At 42.4% G+C, this 18,584-nt stretch overlaps 1 protein-coding gene across 4 annotated transcripts in view; it reads right to left on the reverse strand.

Annotated features, from left to right (window-relative positions):
• PALM2AKAP2 (PALM2 and AKAP2 fusion) overlaps window positions 1-18,584 on the reverse strand; it is a 497,146-nt gene that overhangs the window by 206,873 nt on the left and 271,689 nt on the right. For 3 of the 4 annotated variants that reach the window (XM_061163447.1, XM_061163445.1, XM_061163446.1), the window contains 2 exons: window positions 14,575-14,676; window positions 3,617-4,315 (listed from right to left, as the gene is read on the reverse strand). In XM_061163447.1, coding sequence (XP_061019430.1) covers window positions 3,617-4,315; window positions 14,575-14,676 — 801 coding nt within the window. The remainder of the gene's footprint in view (window positions 1-3,616; window positions 4,316-14,574; window positions 14,677-18,584) is intronic. The other variant, XM_061163448.1, reaches the window with a different exon arrangement.

Below are 18,584 nucleotides of genomic sequence, written 5' to 3' on the forward strand. Positions count from 1 at the left end.
ATAGAGATATTTTCCCCCTTTTATAAAAACATACCCCTAACCAAATAAAGGTTTCCTTGCATTTAGGAAAAACACATTTATTGCCAGAAAAAGTAAAATGGACTAGATGGGAATCAGAAGCTGATACGCGTCATTAACATTTCAGAGTCAAATCAAATCAACTATAGAATTTGTTTGTGTTTTCTGAAAGCCTTTGGATAGTTTTAGGAAACCATGATTGGGGTTTGGCCAGAAAGGAATTCCTAGTGTCTTGTCCTCTTTACTCCCAATATTAAGTGACATTACTGGACACTGTCAAATCACTTTTAGAGGCAACTAATTTTGCTTATATAAGGAAAATAATATAATTGTAAGTAAATAAAGCACAGAGTGAAAAAAGAAAATCCCCTTCCTTTTGTCCTATTGCACATCAAAGGGAAAAAACAAGTCAAAGGTATACAAGTCACCACGATTTTTCAGGATATGCAAGATTTATGTTTACCATTTTAACTCTAAAAGAATCTTTTTAATTTCATGCCATTGAGAATCTATTTATAAATAAATGAAATGTCCCTCCTTTCCCTCTTCCCATTTAAAAGGGTTCTGAGTCTATGATTTGGAAAGAAAGTCCAACTATGACCTCAAAAATGACCATGGTTTTGTATTGATAGCTTTCTTACTGATTCTCTAATTAGTCTGGTGATGTAGGTCAACACCCTGAATTTTTGAAGGGCATGATGCCATACATCATGAAGTTTTTACAGAGACAATGCCAGCACCAGCAGGAAAGGTAGAATGTTCACAGTCACAATTCTGTTTATATCTTCACTATGAAAGATAGTTCCTTTTTGCTGTAGATGCGATTACAGGTTTCATCCCATTAAAGAACTGGCTGACTCTGAATCCCCCACTGTGACAGGAAAACGAGGCAAGCTATATAAATATATATGCCATATCCAAACACATCTTCATTTTTTGTGGCCACACATCATTTTTCATAAAGGTAACACATCTTACTTGAAAAACCATTTAAATCGTAAGTTTCCCTAGTAAATGCAGAGAATGAGCTTTAATTCATATAATCTGCTAACCCCTACGCTAATTATCAATAAATGAGAGCACAGAATATCACTGGTCTGTTAGATCTCATGTGTGGTGTTGTAGTGAGAGGTACAGAAAATTTTCTTCATGAAAAACTAACTCACTGATGGAAGCTTAGGTCAGATCAGGGAATCAGCTGTCCTGAGAGACTCTGGTTCTGTTTATGAAACAACACACCCAAGGCTAAATTCTATCATTCCACTCACTAACTGTGCTTTTAAAAACTCATACGGAATAGTTCTCATCCTCAAGTGAGGAAAAAAAAAAATATGAGAAACTTATATTATTTCTTTCTAAATAAATTATTAAAATCAGAGATTGTCCAAAACATTGAAGCTGCTTTCTTTTTCTAATAGGTTTCTCTGGCTTGTCTTCTTCTAACTTTTAAAATGATGCTTAAACAAGCATTTACTGAGGAGCATGAAGCTGAAAGTAGTGAGGTTTATAGGCAGCAAAACCAGATATTATTTCTAGATAATAGAGCAGTTTTATTCAAAAACAGCTGCTTTGCTGAACCTGAGATTTAGAGAGAATTCCCTCAGCTGTTCAAAATCAAGCCATGGATGGAATCACCTTAGAAAGTAGAACTTAGCTCATTAATTTTTCCCTTTTTAAACTTTTTTTGGTTTACATATTGGTGATCAAATGACTTATTTTGTGCTCATTAAGTGTAATTGTTTGAAAACTAGAAAACATTGCTTTTCCCCCTTCTAACTGGAATAAGTACAATTTCAAGCCAATATATTAAAAATAATAAATTTAGCACTAAGAAAGCTACTTAGGACAAATTGAGTTGGTTCTGTAATAAAATTCTCTCCAGGTCACTTTGCTTTTGCCTCCTCTTAATACTCTTCACGGAAGTTGAACTTGATCTAGTGCATCTTATCATATATTTTTAAAATTTAGGTTCTATGGAACATGGATAAATTTGTGAATTATCTGCAACAATACTAAGAACATTTGGCAAAAAACTTAAAAGATATATTTGTTTTAAAATCAATTCAAATGCTACAGCTTTATTTCATTGCTCTATTATTATTTTATTATATTGCTTCCCTTTGGTTCTTTTATACCTGTGGCTATTTGCTTTGGGAGAAATGCTAAGAATTTAAAGAACTGTTCATTGTGTTCTAGATAAAAACCACCCTTGATGTTCTGGAATCTTTATAAGTTGAGAAAACAATATTGAAGAAGCTCAGTTATGTGCCACTCACTCCATCAGTATTTGCGGAATGAATTCAAAGTACTTAAAGTGATAAGAGAGGTCTTTCCTCATCTTTGAAACCTTTTCTCCCCCCCTACATTTTAAAGTTTAATTTTGCGGGGTGGATAAACCTACACGGTGAAGGTACAGGTAACATTTTCTTTTTTGTAGGGACATAAAGAAAAGAGTCCAGATGAAAAGCTCTGGAATCAACAGGGCAGGTGAATGAAGAGTTAATTCAGGAACAGCACCGTCCACAATGGATGGACCGGAAGCATGCCAGCAACCACTGCAGGTCAGAAGGCCTGTTTTAGAAATATGGTCACTACAGAGAAACTTCTCAAAATGACCACTTCATTGAAAACAGATTAACTGATCGGAATATATCCATGAAAAAGAAAACAATACAAAAATTTACACTTTTTTTTTTTTTAGAGAATAAAAGCAAGGTTCAGGGATTTGCCTAAGTTTGGAGATCACTACTGATGCTCAAAACAATGCTTGTTTCATGTCCTTAGAAAGTTAAAAATGGTGCTTCTTATATAAAGGGTCCATCAGTTAAGTCATAAGAAAGAGAGACAGCTGCTGATGGGCGGGTTATGGAATTAGTCCCTATAATTCAGCTGTAATAAGCACTGGGTTCTTTTTCTTTTACATCAACTTAATTTCAGTTTTAACAGAAGGAAAGCCAGAGATGCACAATACTGTAACCTGGAAGCTTATGTAAGGCAGCAAAAAGCATCACCCTAGATCGAACAAACTAAGTAAGGTCCACTTTTGGCTACACCAGTGTCTGGCTAGACCCCACAGCATTTTGCCACATAAGATACAAAAGCAAAGATCCACAGTAAGGGAGGCAAGTGAGAAATCAGCGACCTGGCGATGTGTGACTACATGATAGGAACACGACAAAATGATTCCCCTGGTGCCCACGGGTTCAATTCCAGTCAAATGAATTAAGGCTACGAGATCACTGGCTGATATGAAGAGTCCATTCCAATCGAGCAGTAAGGAACCGATTCCCTCTTGAAGACACAAGGAAAAGTTTAGAGGAAAAGCAAGTTCTTGGAAAGAGTGAAGCACACACATGCATGTTGTCTCTGAGCTGAGGAAACTGGAGAAAAAAAATGAAAGGGGAAAAAAATAAGAGGGATCAAAGCAATCCAACTGCAAGGCAAGGCAGGTGTTTGCTTCCAGTTCACAGTATCGCAGTTAGTGGTACAGTGAGGTCTACGTAAGTGGTGGAGAGCACAGAGGCTGCCCGGAAGAAAGGGGAAGAAAGAAGTGGTCACATGACAACACAGCATTGACAGCGCTTTTTCTTTTGGGTACCTGGGGCTGGCTCCGTGGCCAAGCTCTCTTCCTTCCCTTCAGGGGATGAGGGTGTCTCAGTGGTGTCTGAGATGGGTCTCCCGGACACCAGCTCGGCTGCATTCCCATCAATGGTGGACACGTCTGTCACCGTCTTCTCCCTCAATGACTTCTCATCATCTTCGTCAATGAGGACCAACTCAGCCTTGATGGTTTCATCATAGCCTAGCACCTTCTTCGTCTCCTCTTCATCCTCGATATTTTGGTAGCCCATGAAAATCATGGTGACTGGCTGATCCAAGTTTGCCTCCGGCCCTTCAGTGCTGGGGGCTGGAGCCTGCTGCCCTGGGTTCCCAGAAGAATGATCTTTCCTAGACTTATGGACCATTTCTAACTTGGCTTCTTTGCAGAGCATGTGTTCCTTAGGGTGGCTGAGGCTCCCATCTGCAATCCCAGTCCTTTCTGACACGTGCCCTCCTCTTAAGCTTGATTGTCCAGCTTTCTGAATAAGCTCTTCTACATCCTTTGAGCTTAATGTGTGCACTCCGTTTTCTACTATGGTGCCGCCTGAGTGCACCTCATACACTACTTTGGTACCATCATCAAAGACTTTGACTCCTCTCTGATGGACCCCCTCTGGGCCAATGGTGGATGTAGAGAGAGTCTTGGTCTCTCCCGTTTGTTTGTCTTTCTCCACATTAATTTCCATGGCGTACACAGCTTGAACGAAAACAAGAGAAAGGAAGTGCATGTTACAACAAAAAAAGCCAGTGAATGGTTAATTGCCAAACAGACAAAAAAACGGTGTTGTGCCCTTTCTAGTCTAACCGCCAAGCATCTTGAGTGTTAGAGTGAGTGCACTGTGGACAGAGGTGATTATATGTGTGTTTTAATACAGCAGCTAAATGCACTGGGAAGATGTGTGTACAGAGTTACCATTTCTCAATGGCACTCAAACTTCCAAGGAAGAGGAGCTAAATAAGGTCACGAGCAACTGTTGAGATCCACTGTGACACGTTGCAGGGAAACTGATGACATGCAAGTTCACCTTGATTGGCAGCGTACCCTAGACTTAGACAATTTTAAAGTCCTTGGTTAGGATGTAACCTAGTTCCAAAATCTTAAATCTTTTTAAAGAACTCTTTTACTGAGTGTTCTTTTTTTTTTTGACATTTCGCTTTTCTGTGAATGGAGATTATGCGAAGGGTTTTGCAAGATGGCACATGGCCATCCTTCACTGTATTCTAAAAGGGGACATTTGCAAAAATGGAAAGCTATGAAAGGAGTCAGATTATATGCTCTGTGGGCTTCAGTCACTTAGCTAGGTTTCTAAGACAAGACCTAGAAGAAGAAAGACTAGAGGGGGCGTTATCCCAAGACACAGGAATTCGAGGACAGCGCTCACAGAAGGCCTCTTTCTCCCCCCGTGCACACACTGCCAAGTCCTCAAGGTTCTGCCCCATGCTGTGACCCCCAGCTGCTGCCTTCTCTCGGTCCCACTGTCATCACTCAATCTGAGATACGACTCCCTCTTTCTTAGATGATGATCACAAGAGCTCCCTACCTGGTCTTCCCAGGTACCACTCTCAGCCTCTCCAACATCCCAAATCCTGGGGCCAGTCTGAGCTTCCTCAGGACCAGCTCTTTCCTGTCCTGTAGACTCTCACGACACTCCATACTTTCCGACCTATTGCCTCAGAGGCTCCCCGTGAGGTGCATGTTCTGGATGGGAGGAAACTTGGCCTCAGACCCACGGAGCCAACTGTCCCCAGACACCCTTTCCCTGAATGACCCACAGATACATCGACCTCTGCAGCTTCAAAACTGAATCCATCTTCTTTCAAAACTCCCTGCAGTTTTGATAAGAGCAAAGTCTTGGTGAGAAGTTAATACCTAGTCTCTCAAGCAAGAAGCCTCAGAATCATACTTGATTTTCCCTTTCCTTCCTAATTCCCCATCGTCAAGCAACTGCTGAAACTAATTCTGCTTCAGACCCATCCCCATGCATCTCCTCACCATTATCTCTATCACCACCGCCTTAGACCAGACCTTCTTCACAATAGCCTGTGTCCGATTTCTATCTGCTACTTCTGTCATTTCACTTCTAGAGGGCCAAAGGAGAGGAGGATGGTTTTTACAATTTTAAAAAAAGCATTCATGTTGATGTACAGAAGACATCAAGCCAATATTGTAAAGCAATTATCCTTCAATTAAAAATAATTTTTTTAAAAAAAGAATTGTTATGAAAAAGAAGAAAGGAAAGAAAGAACTTATGAATAAAGGCAAGAAAGAATTTAAGAAAGAGAAAAGGAAAGAACAAGAATACCCAGCAGAGATGATACATGGTTCACAAAGTCTAAAATATTTATGATCTGGCCCTGTATAGTAAAAGCCAGCCGACCTCTGTTAGCCTAGGCTCCACCCTGCCCACAGAGTTATCTTACAAACTCTCCATCAGCTGTTGTGTCTGCAGAGGGTAAACACCAAACTCCTTAGCTTGGCATATAATTCCCCTGGCATTTGTCTGCAACCTTCCTTTCTTGTCTTGTCTTGCCTTGCAGCCTCTCTCATTCCACATGCACTCAGGCCATAACAGAGATCTCACTGTTCCCAGGACATCTTTCCATGACCATTCAAATCTATGCTGTCCTTCTGCCTAGACTGTTTTGTCCCTTCTCCACTGACAGACTCTAGAGTCTGGTGTCACATCTCTGCTTGTCATCGCCGTTGAGTCCCTATCTCTTTCTGAACTATAAGTTCCCCACTGTGTTAAAAAGATCCAAACTATCTTTCCAATCAACATTTTGTTGTTTCCTTTCCCTGGACAGCAGCTAAAAAATACCATCTCACATCTAACATTCCCTGCTTTTAAGATTCCTTTCTCTTGAAATGTCCTACTTTTGAGTTTCTTTATATCCAAATATGAGCATCATCCACTGATGCTTAGGTCAACTGCACCCTCTTCCATGAACTTTCTTTGATCACCCCATTTCTAAGTTATTCCTCTCTTCGCAAGATTCTCTGAACACTTTTTCTAAACTCTAAGGGCACTTAACACTTCCCAGTCAGTAATTTAATTATTTGTGGGAATGTTTCATTAGCTCCTCACATTTTTAGGATCCTGGAAGGCTAGCTTTTTGCCTGGCATCTTTCAGTGATTCTCCCTGCCCCAAACACCTACCTTAGAGCCTTTTGGATAGAAGGTACCTGCTAAACATACCTGTGAAACAAATGCTACTAATTGAAAAGTCTAATTGGTTATTTTAATCTAGTGACAAATAGTTTATATGACACCGATGAAAAGGTACACACAGTGATTAATGTTTGTACTGGGTGAAAAATAACAATGGTATTTTGTCTGCTTATAAGATATAATCTTATCATGGTTAACACTTAAGAAGACTTTGAAACAAATTCCAATGCTTTATTTTCATTGTGTCCGTTTTGAAAGTTTCACTTGCTTAGCACAAAGATCTTGAGTTTCTTTAAGTGACACAGTGGGAAGCCAACCAATATTTGTCAAAAAGGTACATCGACTCATACAATGACGGTAATATCAAGAGAACTATGTCTGTTATTTCCTGATTTTCCACAAAATGTGTTATCAAATAGAATAGGCATTTAAAATCTTGCATGGGCTCCAAAAACCTGTTCTTTAAATATTACATTTATATTAAAAGGCACAGTTTGGGGATGAAATATTGCATCCTATCACTATTAACACACTCATGAGACATGTTTATAAATAAGGAATGTAATAATGACGGACAGAGGAGCCTGGCGGACCACAGGTCCATGGGACTGCAGAGTCAGACATGACTTTGCGACTGAATTGCAACAGCAATGACAATGATTGTCAGTTAATCGATATAAAACCCCAAACATCCAGTAATATGTGAATCAAATGATACACTGAGCTGCAATCAATACAGAGTATGGAATAAAACATCCCTACTTTTATATCCATATTTGATAGGATACAAATTATTAACATAGGAATCTTTAGGGATATCCCTCCCTCTCTCTGCCCACCAATGAGAATGCTATCATTTGTGGTCCAATTTTCCCTTCTCCACCATCCTAATACCCAACCTCAGCTGATCCTTGCCTGTTCCTAGTATCAGAGACTGGACTGAAAGGAGGGATAATGGGGAGAAGGTCTTTGCTAGAATGGTTAATCAGATCCATATAATAAAGAGCTGAGAAAGGAGGAGTTTAATGGAAGAGACAGTAAAAGCTGTGTGAAAGATGGCTAGGGAGGGGATAGTCTGTGGCAGTGGATGATGCTTTGGAGAGTTACTTGTGGAGGAAAGAAAAGGGAATATGAGAAGTCCTTCTGGGTGGAGATATGAATTGGATCCCTTTCAACATCCTTCAGGAAAAATAGGTAAAAAGAGAACAGAGTTTCTTTTCAGTGGGTTTTCTTTTTTGCCTGCGATTTTATGCTACATTTTGTGAAGTATGAGATAACTCTGGGTGTGAACCGCAAGTGACATGGATTCATTAGGGTTACAGATTAATATTTATATGATACACACTGTTCTTTCAATATTTCTAGAATTTGAGAGTAGAATACTTTAAGACATTTTTATAATAAAAGAAGCTTAGATAGATTATGCCATAAAAGACAACATTCATATGTATTTTTTTCCTGAGGTAAGACCTAGGTCTTTAAATAAACCACAGATTTTTAGTAGATTTCTTCAGGTTTGGTCTCACATTCCTTCTCTGCTTTCACTCTCTTCTCTTTAGTAAGGCATTTCAGGCAAACACTTTGAGAAGCTCTAGCTTACACAAAGGCAATGTTTTTGTTTATTTTTTGCTTTTTTTGAGATATTATTGACATATAATATATGTTAGCTTAAGATGTATGATGTGATGATTTGATATACATATATACTACAAAATGATTACCAAAATAAGGCTAGCTGGCCCCTTCACCCCCTTACATAATTGCCAGTTTTAGGGGTGATAACTTTAAAGATCTACTCTCTTAAGACAATATTTAGACTTCATGGATACACATATGAGAATGTTACTAGACATTCAGAAAATCACAAAGGAAGTGTGAGCATTTTTCTTAAATGTGTTGTTTGTGACTAAGTATTTCTATTTTGCTTCAGCTCTCAGCCAATAATATCCCAAATATGAACGAGGGTGGATATGAACCAGCAGGGAGATAAGATTTATGTTTTGTTTAGGAGGCATGCACACAATCTTTAAAATTCTGCTTTTTACTGCTGCCAAAGACCTCTCCCTCACATCATGCCCTCATCCCTAACCACAATGAACGCTCTCTAATCTTCCCTTTTCTTCCCACAAGTTTCCCCATGCCACAGGTACACAATGATGAGGATCGTAAGGGCTTGGTATCTGCGTTCATCTTATTGAAAAAAAAAAAATGAGGAGGAGGGTACTGCGCAGGGAAGGAAAGTTTCTGGAGAGCCCTTGAAAAAGATTTCTAAAGAGCTGCATGGATATAAAGAAAAGTATTTGAGGAAGGACCAGGAAACGGAGAAAAAAAGGAAAGAGTCCAGTAGATGTTCCAATGATGGGTTGATTGGAGTCTGGTAGTATGTTTTTATAAAAGGATATAAGTATTGATTTCCAAGTATTACACACTGATGGCCGTGAGACTGGAGGATACAAGCATGTCTGTTCTGCCTTCCGACAGCCCAGTGAGAGAGCAAGGAGCATCTCCATTTTGCTAATGAAGAATAAGAACCAAAGGGGCCAGTTTCTGCAAAGGGATACAAATGGATGACATCACTGGTACCGTGACTTTGAGCTCTGTGTTTGGTTTCCTTGGTTTTTCTCCCCCACAGCTCTTTCATCCATAGAAGGGCCACCTTGGAGAAGCAGAGATACCCTAACGGGGTTGATGAGCCTAGCTTCTAGGTTCTGAAGTATGAGCAAGTGTGGAAGGCCTCCAGGAAAGATACCTGGATACCACAGGGCCCAGGAAGAGGGTGTGAAGAGAACAGAAGGCTTGATTCCAGGCCAAACCTGCTGCTCTGCTCTTTGCACCCTCTTGTTCCCTGTCACCTTCAGCCTGGACAAACACAGCGGCTGCAAGGGCTAAGGGGTCCAGGGAAAAGTACCCTGGCACAGGTAAGCAGAGAGTGATACAAACTGGTGAGATTCCATTTCAGAACCCAGCCAAGAGCACACCAGACAGAACTCTGCTCCATGAAGACAACTTCTGATCATTGTTAAATTCCTTGACCCAGGCAACTCCCAGCTCACTTTCCTTGACTCACTGTGATCAGCGGGTAGAAGAATAAAGTTGAGGGTCCATGTGTAAAGTGTAAAAAGACATGTCCCATTGTCATCAGTCATCATATAGGAGGTGTCACGGGAAGAGAGAAGGACAGTGAGTCTGAATTCCTATCCAGGTCACATCTCAATTTGGGGCCTCATTTTCCCCATTTGTACATAGGTACATTTGAAGGGTATGTAGCTTTTTTTTTTTTTTAATTAAAGTATAGCTGATTTACAATGTTGTGTTAGTTTCAGGTAAACAGTGAAGTGATTCAGTTATACAAATATTAATGCACATATATACATATATATGTGTGTGTATATGGTATCCAGCTTTGATATTCCAAGGTGCCATGAACAGCCCATGTAGCTTGTGAGTCAGTGATGTATCAAATCCAAGAGGAGGGAGGGCAATGGACAATCAGACCAGGACCATCACCCAGCAGTGAGATCTTTGCTGTGTAATGCACATCAAGTGGCTGGCAATGTACCATGTGGAAGAAAAACAATACATATGCTAGGCTTATTGAATGAATATACATATGTGCATCTCTTTGAACATAAAACTATATATATGCATTTATGTTTACTCCTCTTGACGTGGGAAATTTAAAATTAGCATTGTGATGTCAAAAATGATGAAAATGAGGATACTCATTTGGAGTGAATCCTTCCCTCATCCCAGAGAGCAATCTCTAACTTCAAAACCCAGTAATCAAACATTTCTTCAAATCAAAGGTTTGCCCAAGACACTGTGGTTTTAACAAAAATAAGTAAGCAAGGGCATAATGTTGAAGGACAGCAAAGTTCAGTTGCTCAGTCGTGTCCAACTCTTTGTGACCACATGGACTGCAGCACACCAGGCATCCCTGTCCATCACCAACTTCTAGAGCTTACTCAAACTCATGTCCATCGAGTTGGTGATGCCATCTAGCAAAAGCCAAAGCCGATTTCTCATATTAACTTTGCTTCAGTCTTTTTGGTCAAGAAGGGCATTTAAAAAAAAAAAAAAAAAGGGCATTTTACAGCTTGAGAAGTGTCGGAAAGAATACTGCTAAGAGATAACTGAAACCCAGGACTGCTAAGAGGTAACTGAAACCCAGGTGAGTAGAGAAGATTGGAAGATAGTAAAACTTCCAGGGATACAAATGCTCACAGTGCTTTGGGCCCTGCGCTCCAATTCCCACATCAGTGAATTTGTCCCAAGGATTTTACATATCAGGAAAGGCACTGGAGGCAGAAACGCCAAGTTCTAATTTTCAAAACTGAGAAGGAAGGAATTCCATAAACTATATATAAACAGTTGGACATCATGGCTGGCTAAATTCTAGAGTCAATTTTGAAAGAGCAGAAGCTGGGCACATTAATCTCAATTTTTTTTCCTTCAAGGTCTCTAGACAGATTAGGCAAATGACAGAGGTAAAGCATATTGGGTCATCATAAAGTCCCTACTGTCCTTACGTGGACAAGACAGAAACAGGTGCCATGAGTGTTAGGACAACAGCCAGAACTTGTCACTGGTTGAAGGGCCATGCCCCATAGTTACCGGGTGAGAATTCCCCAGGGCCAGAGGATCCCTAACGGTGAGCCGTAGGCTTCTGACTTTGTATCAAACTGTACAACAATTTTATCAGTAAAATGATGACAAATCATGCCAGTTTGCTTTTCAGATCTGAGATGATACTACACCGAGAGGAAAAGTGAGGGAGTTTAGAGCCACAACCTGACAACATAGAGAGTTTTCTCCTTTCAAAATGGTTAAACCCTTTATTCAAACAAAACCTGATGCAGAAATATGATATGGAAGCACAAGGCCGGGAAAGCTGCTGTGCTTGAAACGGGACAGAACACCAAGTCCCCTCACCTCAGCTCCCTCCCCACCTTCCGGAGACTTCTCGGCGACCCCAGGGACCCCTGACACTCCTGAGGGACACTTTAACAGGAAGAAACTTAACAGTCATGTGGTATCTACCAAGGGCCGAGAGGCGCATAGCTCATCCTTATTTTTGCCTCCTAAGGTTAGAAGGAAAGGAATTTGTAGGTTCTTCTGCATGTGAGAAGGCGAAGCAGTACGTGCACAGTTGTGGGGAGCAGACTTCTCGCTGCCGCTGAAATAACTGTGGAGCAGTGACTCCACCAGACAGAGGGAAGGAGGCCCGGGGGCGGCGCGTGTCGCTCACTTCGGAGGCTGAACCTGAGCCTGAAGCCGAAAGTCCGTGCGGGCCGCGGAGGCAGTCACAGGGCCGTGGCCTCTGTGGGGGGACCGTGCGGCCTGGAGCGCGCTGGGCAGCCCTGAGTCTTGCCCTTCAGAGACCAAGCGGGGCCTGTTCCCAGCCAGGCACGGCTAAGGGGGTCCAAGAAACCTACCATCTCAGGACCAGATGAACCAACCGGGGCTGTGGGCATTAAGGGGATGGAAAGTGAAGGCCTGGGAAAGACAGGATGTGGTAGCCGTTTTCAAATATTTAAATGGAAATCAGAACTTAGGTTTGTTCTGAAGGGCTCCAGAGAGCAGGATAAGGATACATAAAAATAAGTAAAAGATGAAAGCAGCAGACTAATGAGAGCTCCATCTGAGGATGAACCTCCCAGCTGTCAGAGCCAATTACAGACAGAATGGCCATCTCTGGGGAGACCCAGGTCATGGTGTGTGCCTGCGGTCTGATTGGCAGGGCTCTGTCCCCAGGCTTCCATGTTTGAATAAGGAATTGGAACAGAAGCCTCCTGATTCTGCAAAGCAAAGGTTCTAAATAAATTCCCATTTATACAGAACCCCAAACCTCCCAAACTCCAGACAACCAGAATATTTGTCATAATACTGAGTAACGACCAGTGACATTTATTAAAATAGCCCTAAGATTGTGCAAATTTTCAAAAGGACACTCCTAAAGCAAGATGGATGATATCTAAAAGAAAGAATTCCAGGGCCGACTGCCATTCATTTGTATGCTATCCATGCTCTGTGTAGTCACTGTTAGCCATAACTGATCATTAATCTGGATGCTCTATTTCAAAAACAGCCTGGACAAAGCAGTTAACCACATCAAATGCAATTCCTTTCAAGCCTCTGCATCTGTGTATTTCCACAGTAGATACATTTATGCATATTGGTTCTTAACTGATAAAAGTACATGTAAACTTATTTTTTAGAAGACTGAGCACATAATACTTTTTCAAAAAGGCATTTGCTATTGGATTCATTATGTTTTCACAGTGTCTTCCAAGAGGAAGGATGATAGCTTGGGATAGTACGTGTATTTCTATGCACACAGAACGGCAATCCCAGAAACATATCATTCTTGAAGTTTACATTCCTTGACTGCCAATGCTGCTCAAATCCTTTTCATCTCTCTCAGTCCCCACCCACTGGCCCTACCACCTTCATGAACTGATCCATGAGTTAGGTCATATTGCACATCCTGTGAGTCGCAGAAATGTGGAGAGGAGCTAGAAAGCTGTTTACCCACCACTACTGGGCATTACCAACACTCTAATAACAAGCAGGGAGGTGTGAGCCTTTTGAAGAGTTGTTATCCCGAGTTGATCTCAGAAGTGCATCTTGGAACATTTAAAAGAATCTGCAGCTTAAGTCACTGCCAAATGGTCCCTTCGTAGTACGACTGTAGCTATAAGTTTTTTAACTATCCTCGGAGCCTAGCTTGAGTTTGACCAGATACCATTTATAGTACCCCCCCAACTCTAGAACCCTGTGAATCTGTTTGCAAAATAATATACTAAGATATTTATAGAGTCCCCAGGAGATACTTATATTTTGCCAATGTGCATGACAATTATGTCAATACTTGAGGAATTATTTTACTTTTATGTTAAAAGGAAGGCTTATTTGCTTCATACAATACTGTATAAAGAATTTCCTCTGACTTATTAGCCCATGATTGTTTTATAAAGGTATCCTTCCATGACTTCTTTTAAACATAAATTTACCTGGATTACATAAAGCGTAAATCTGATGCTCAAATTCCAGTTCATCTACATTTTCACAAACTTTACAGCATTGGTGGCTCATTTTTCCATCCAACCCCTGCCCTCATGCAACTGTGCACAGAGCAGAAAGGATTGGTATAGTGATTTATTAAGCACGGCGTCCAGTTCTGATTTCTGGGACACATTCACATTGAACAGAGCAAAGCAGAGCTCTCCATATGCTTTACACTCACAAATGTACTACTTGCTACAATCCACAAGTGTGAGGAATATTAGCAAGAAGCATACATTCATTAAATTGCTCCTTTTATTTTCCAAATATACCACGGTAAGTAAGAAATAACTCCAGAAATGAGGAGACTTGAGAATCTATATGTTCACAGTGTACAAACAGCTCAGTTCCCAAAGGATTACAGCAATGTTCTCACACACTTTGAAAATAGTTTCCCCCCAGCTTCCCGGCATAGCTCATTTGATCTTGTAGAATGAGGACTGATATAAAGACCACAAACACGAGACAGACTCCTCCGAAGCAGGAGGAAAAGTGCTCTATGATTTTCTCAATACTCCCTCCCCTTGGCCCTCAGAAACCCCTTAGGGACCAGTGCCTGCCCTGCATGGCCACTGTAAATTCTACATCTGAAGCTGCGCTAAGGAGGGGGTCCCCCGCTCCATGTAAGAATATCTGGACACCCCTCCTTAATAAAGCTCAGAGGAATGCAAGCCCCATGGTCAGTCCTGGCATCAAAAGCAAACAGTTCCCCAGGACTTACCAGCTGCTCTGCTGGTTCTGTCCTGCTCAGGTGATGGTTCTGCTGTTCGTGAACAGACGATTGGCAGGTCAGGGAGCTGGGAGGAAACGTGATTTACCGCATCTGGTAGCAGAGAACAGGGAATACAATTAGGCACAGTGTTGAGAGGCCCAATGGACTCATTGCCGAGACAGCAGCTTGTCTGCCCTACATAATGGAGCACAGAGGTGGCCACTGCAAGAGAGGATCAGGGTGAACAAAGCCCAGCATTTGCCCAGTGACTGGTATTCAGTAGAGTAGCTGAGGCAGGAGAGATCCCAGCCAGAGAGCTCAAGCCCCAGAACAGCTCTATGTATGAAAAGATTCAACAGAAAGCTCTAGATTCTAAGAGCACAATGTGTTCAGGGGACAGAAAAAAAAGAGGGAGCGAGATGGACTAGTGAGAGCCATTATCAACTTGATGTGGGTGCGTTCTCAGTCGCTCTGCCATGTACAGCTCTTTGCAATCTCGTGGACTGCAGCCTGCCAGGCTCCTCTGTCCGTGGGATCTCCCAGGGAAGAATACTGGAGTGGGTTGCCATTTCCCTCTCCACGGGATCTACCCGACCCAGGAATCAAACCCAGGACTCTCACACTGGTCTGAGCCACCAAAGAATGGGATTGGGCCAGGTATGGGACTTCAAACTAGAAACATGGAAGACATGTCTTAAACAGAATTGGAAAACGGATTTGGGAGTCTTTCCTTAAACTGGAAATATCACTTTATGTGTCTGATTCATTCCAAAGATTAACAGGCATTAAAAAAAATTTCAGAATTTATCCCATAATTTTAGTCCTTCTGTCTGGTGTTTCAGCTAGAAAATCCTGAGATTCCAAACAGCAGCACCAGTGAAACACCATGAGCTCAGCTGCAAGAAATGTGGCCGTCTGGAAAAGAGAGACTGGCTCTGCTTGGGAAAATATCTTGAAAGTTCATTTGGGGAGATGGAGGCCACGGAAGTCAATAGGTGTGCCGAAGTATTGGAGGAGAGGGGGAAACCACTGGGGTGAAACAAGGGAAGAATCTGTGAACGCCCCAGAGAGCAGGGGAAAAATGAAGGAACATTCTAGAAAGCTGGGCTCTAGGTGATGCGATTCCTTCCGTGTACCACGGACACACCCCAGAATCCTGGAATGTCGATCACTGGTCAATGATCACGTCTAACTGCTTACCGCATATTTCATTCAATAGCCCTCAAATCATCTCAAGCTCAACATGTCCAAAAGGGAACTCTCATCTCCACTCATCTGCTGCTTCTCCCTACAGCGTATCTCAGCTCACTGGCACCACAATTCACCCAGGATCCTGGGCGGTGCCCCTGCCTCCCTCTCCTGGTATCCAGTCAGTCCCCCAGCCTTCCACATCCATCCCGTCCTCTGAATCCCCACTGATGCTGACTTAATTCCAGCAGGTTTCTGTTTTCTTTTTTTAAAATTTCATGTAGGAAAGGGCTGTGAACAGACACCAAATTAGGATGAGTTGAGTTCTGTACCGACGAGGCCACTGCGGACTCACATGCAGGCGAACAACCAAGGATGTAGTGACTCTGGACCACCGTGTTCTCAGGGCAAAGGGAACGGATGGGGTGGAGCTTCTCTAAGAGAATGGTTTTGTCTGTATCAACTCTTTGGGGAGACAGAACCGGAAGTCAGGAGTTGGCAGGCAGGCCCTGGGTTGGAGCGAGGCTCAGGTTACTGTTTCTCCCTGGGGCCTCATGTGTGCTGGAGCTGGGCACTGGGTCAGGCAGACATAGCTGAAGGCCCTTCGCTGCAGGGGAGGAAGGTGGGCCTTTGAGATGATGCTGGGCTGGAAGATAGCCAGGAAGCAGCCTATAGAGACCCTCTGAAATGACCTGAATTGGAGCCAGGGCCTCAGAGTATGGTCACATGTCTGAAGTTGCCCTTTATTCTCCATGTTGAACTGCTCTGCCAGTGTTCCTTAAGTTAGCTTGCAGAATCTGCTGTCACTCTGGAGAGTTGTGGGAAGGGTCAGGACCCAAAGCCACAGAAGGCAGGACCAAAGAGAGCAATAGTTGAGGTAAAGCAGGGCCTGAGCAGGAGACAGTGGTCCAGGGGAAGGAAGAGCAGCACCGTTTAGGAGATAAGAGAAGACCAGAGCAGATGTGCACAACTTCTGAGTTTCCCTGAGGATTTCCAGAAATCTGTGGAAGGGCAATTTCTGTAAGTCTGACTGCCTGCGTTCAAATGAGATGCATTTGAATCTCTCAAGCAATTAAGACCAGGTAAGACTTTGCAGACTGGTCAGACGTGTCTGGTGCCTTCTATGCTATACATAGAATTTATAGGACATTTCTACATACTGAAAGTTTTAGCAGCTAGAAGTAAAAGCCACCTGCAGGCAGGGAATTCTGCACATGACTCCTACTGCTTACATTTCAGCTTCCCCCAGGAGGCAGCTCCCTGACAGAAGGGAGCAGGTGATGGAGGTACCTTTGCCCAATGGTCGCTGGCTACAGGTTCATGGACTACAGCTCTTATGGAGCTGGGGCTCCATGGTTTCTGTGCCTGATAAGAGGTGGCAGGGCATGGGGTCCAAGGAAGAGGATAGGGCAGCTCCTCAATATATCATTAAGTAGTAATTCCTGAGGCTCTGCAGCCCTGAGGGGTCTGATAGACCAACACAAAGAATAAGAAACAGGGTGCCCAAAGCTTCCTGGGGGCGAATTCCTTCACGTGGCCTCAGTCAGTAAACTGCCCTCTTCCTGACAAAGTCTGGGTGGTCTATTGTGCTTCTTCCTCCAACAGTCAGTTACAGAACAGAGAAGAAAGGTGAGCCCTTCCCATTACCCAGCACTGCTAAAATCATCACCATATGAAGAACATAAATAGCCAAAGTTAGAAAGAAACAAAACTGATGAAAACTCTCCTAAAATCATGACTTCTGGGCAAGTGAAGACACACTATGTCCCAACAACTGGTATGAGGGTTTTGATGAGGGAAAGGTTCCAGGCTGCCCCAGACTGGGATGGGGCGGAAATCTACAAAGTCTCAAACAGCAAGGACGAGACAGGCCCAGGACAGATGTTTTCATTTGCCAGTTCTGGCCAAGGGTTTCACACTAGCTCCCCAACAGGTAAAGAACAGAGGTAGTTCTAGGTATATACTATGTGAAATATATACTTACGCAAAACACTGTGCCTATTTAGGGCAGTAAAAACAAACCACCCAATCAATTTTGACTCCACCATATAACAAGGATGTATGTGGGGTAGGGAGGAAGTGGGGGCGGGGGGGGATCATGAAGTACGTGGCCAAGAAATTCTACTCAGAATTAAAATACATTGCTCTTGATTGCCAAGGCTACCACGTAATCAAAAACCATTGGTGATCCAGCAGTCTAATATCTTTATTTCCTCTGAAAAGCACAGGGGGACATGTACAGGATACCTGAAGAGGGGTCATCATACAAGCACACACTAGCAGCCAACTCCTTGGCCACTCATCACACTGGCGATGCTTCTGCTGACCTCTGCAGTGTCTTGTACAGTTTTATAATTTCAGCTGGACCTGGATTCTGTAATCATCGTGTTTCAAAAGTTGGGTATCTGTCCTAAGGCATTATTATTCTACAATCATTTTTTGTTAGGTCTTAGTACCTATTGGTTGAGTCTAAGAGGGTCTTGGTAACTTTGAAATCAAAGGAAGAGGAAACAATCAGACAGCTCAAAGTTCCTAAACTGGATGTGCTTCATGATGGGTTTTTACCCACAGAGTGACCTATAAACACTGACCACATTCTTGGAAGGATGTGTCCCCTCCTTCAAACTGCTTTCTTTGCTAACAGATGTAGTGTAATGGAAAGGTCTCCCCAGGGTCAGTTATAATCAGACATGGAAATATCACCATCCAGGGCAATAAGGAAGATCATGGAAACTTTTCCCTGGCCATTTCTTGGGACCCTTGAGACTTTTGCATCCTCTTAAGCCTGAGTTTCACTCATCCTGTAAAAAAGCAATGGAGGATAAAATCAC

This window comes from Dama dama, chromosome 16 (genome assembly GCF_033118175.1).
Source record: "Dama dama isolate Ldn47 chromosome 16, ASM3311817v1, whole genome shotgun sequence".
Classification (NCBI taxonomy): domain Eukaryota; kingdom Metazoa; phylum Chordata; class Mammalia; order Artiodactyla; family Cervidae; genus Dama; species Dama dama.